This window comes from Triticum urartu, chromosome 1, assembly GCF_003073215.2.
Source record: "Triticum urartu cultivar G1812 chromosome 1, Tu2.1, whole genome shotgun sequence".
Taxonomy (NCBI): Eukaryota; Viridiplantae; Streptophyta; class Magnoliopsida; order Poales; family Poaceae; genus Triticum; species Triticum urartu.
Window position 1 is genome coordinate 319,809,249 of NC_053022.1, and position 2,555 is coordinate 319,811,803.

At 43.9% G+C, this 2,555-nt stretch overlaps 1 protein-coding gene across 1 annotated transcript; it reads right to left on the reverse strand.

Annotated features, from left to right (window-relative positions):
- Nucleotides 1-15: 15 nt before the first annotated feature.
- LOC125532967 lies at nucleotides 16-2,078 on the reverse strand. Its single transcript, XM_048696802.1, has 4 exons — nucleotides 1,761-2,078; nucleotides 1,532-1,663; nucleotides 741-908; nucleotides 16-504 (listed from the first exon to the last, which is right to left on the reverse strand). Exons 1-4 carry the CDS (start codon nucleotides 1,968-1,970, stop codon nucleotides 271-273), a joined length of 744 nt encoding a protein of 247 aa, XP_048552759.1. The 5' UTR covers nucleotides 1,971-2,078; the 3' UTR covers nucleotides 16-270.
- Between the last annotated feature and the right edge of the window lie 477 nt (nucleotides 2,079-2,555).

A 2,555-nucleotide genomic window follows, 5' to 3' on the forward strand; every position in this document is an offset into this window, starting at 1 on the left:
GGGGGGGGGGGGGGGGGGGGGGGGGGTTGGAGTACTTAGTAAAGGTAGTTCTGAAATTGACTTCTACAGTTATAGTGTATTTGATGTTACCAAGGAACGAGATAGCATGTTCAGATTTCCTTTGGGTTAATGCTGGAAAGTTAGGATGACAGATTGCTTGGGCACAGACCTTCAAATATGGATAATTTTCATTTACATGTTCAATCCTCCATAGTCAAGTTACTGTTTATAAGAAGTCGGGATTAATTTTCTACACGCTGAATGAAGAATTCACTTCAAACTGAAATGGTGGTAAAAAGTAGTATTCTTTTGCAAGGAAATAAAAACTAGTATGAGTATTATTTTTTGCAAGCAAATAACAACTAGTATCACATCATCCCAAAGCAATACAAAAGTAGACTCGGGATGAAAGGACCAAACTGCAGTATCTTTCACGGAGCCATCATCATCTATGACATCCTGTATAGACTTCACTAGTGACTTACTGACAACAGCATCTAGAATCTGCAGGTCAGTGGAAGAACATTCAGCTTACTGGACTGAGAGACATATATTTGTACTCCCTCCGTTCCAAAATACTTGACCCATATTTATCTAGACATGGATGTATCTAGACACCAAACAAGTATAGATCCATCCGTATTTAGACAAATTCAAGTCAACTAATTTGGAACGGAGGGAGTACTACAGATGCCAAAAGATGCAAGAGATCAACAATGAGTAAAACTATATGAGCTTACTGTTTCTGTAAGGGGCAGTAACAGATTATATGAATCTTCATCTTGCTTCATAGCAGCTTTGATAGTTACTTGCAAGGATTCAACGAACAGCATCAGGCTAACCACTGCCATTGCTTCCTGGCCTTTAATCACGGAACCACCAGAGACACAATTTATTGCTGACTCTACCTTCAGTTAAACAGAGAATGCACAACTCAAAGAATGTATTTGTGATACTGGCATAACCGGAAAATTGGCATCTACTCCCTCCGTTCCTACATATATGTCTTTTTAGAGATTTCAGTATAAACTACATACGGATGTATATAGACATATTTTAGAGTGTAGGTTCACTCATTTTGCTCAGTATGTAGTCCATATTGAAATCTCTATAAAAGACTTACATTTAGGAACGGAGGGAGTAAGTATATAAAGCAAAATGAGACGCAGAGAACAGTGCTATAAAATATGATGATAAAACATTAAGATCAACAAACAGATAACGGAGCAAGCGTGCTTTGGTCACTATTTTGCTCACATTCATGATTTGGTACTACGTATAATTTTACGTTCATCTAGGCAAAACATAGTTACCATAGTTCAAAATGGATCAGATGTTATTGAAGAGATAATTCAAAGCCAGGATAAAATGAAACAGTAAAACACATCCTACTATATACCTTAACTAGCATGCCAAAATGTCGATCACACAGTAATGCTGTATAAATTCAATTTGATTGTAACTCTGTACTGAAGTCAGTCAGTACACGTGGCCTCCTTAGCATATTAGTACACCAAACATGGGTCCTCACCGCGACGGTATCCAGCCCGGAGAAATCCAATGCCCCACCGGAGCTGCCAAGCAGCCGCACCGCCGCCTCAGTCTCCCGGAGGAGCTTCCAGCTCCGCTCATAGCTCACGCTCTCCACACCCCACAGCTGCTTCTGCACAACCACGTCGCGCGTCAGAGGCGAGGCCCATGCATCATGAGCGATCGGGCAACGGAAGGGCTCGGAGTTACAGGGGTCTGGAGTCGACTACCTCGGTGGCTTCGCGGCCGTGCGCGGTGCCGGCGAACGAAGCGACGGCGCGGCAAACCTTGCCCCACTCGAGGAGGCGGAGGCTGCGGGCGGAAGGCGAGGCGGAGGCGGCGACGACGAGGGCGCGTAGGCGGCGCGGGCGGGGGTGGGAGACGGACGGGGAGAGAGAAGGAGGGTAGAGGAGGGAGAAAGAGGCGGAGAGGCGAAGCATGGAGGAGCTGTGGAGGGGAGCAGTGGCGGGGAGGAGCAAACGGCGCCGGTGTGTTTGGATAGAGCTGGGGTGCAGGGGCGTGGGCGAATGCACGGCCGAAGGTGTTTCCGCGGCTAGCTAGGAGACTTTTTTTTAATAACACAGAGTTATTGGTAGTTTTTATTTTAAAAAAACATCTGATTTATTCATCTTAGAGTTTGGCTTGATGTACACGATTTACGCTTGTGTGTCCATTCTTATGTGAATATTCATTTCTAAACACGGACCCGTATGCTCTTGGTGAACAATAAATTTAAGAAAAATATAAAAAGAATAAAAAAATCTGGAATTTTTTGTCAACCAATACACTCAAATGCAATCCCGTTGCTAGCAAGTCTCTTTACTCGTTCCGTAATGCATCATCCCGCAACTAACTCATTAGTCACATTGCTTGCAAGGCTTATAATGATGAGCATTACCGAGAGGGCCCAGAGATACTTCTCCGATACATGGAGTGACAAATCCTAATCTTGATCTATGCCAACTCAACAAACGCCATCGGAGACACCTATAAAGCATATTTATAATCACCCAGTTATGTTGTGA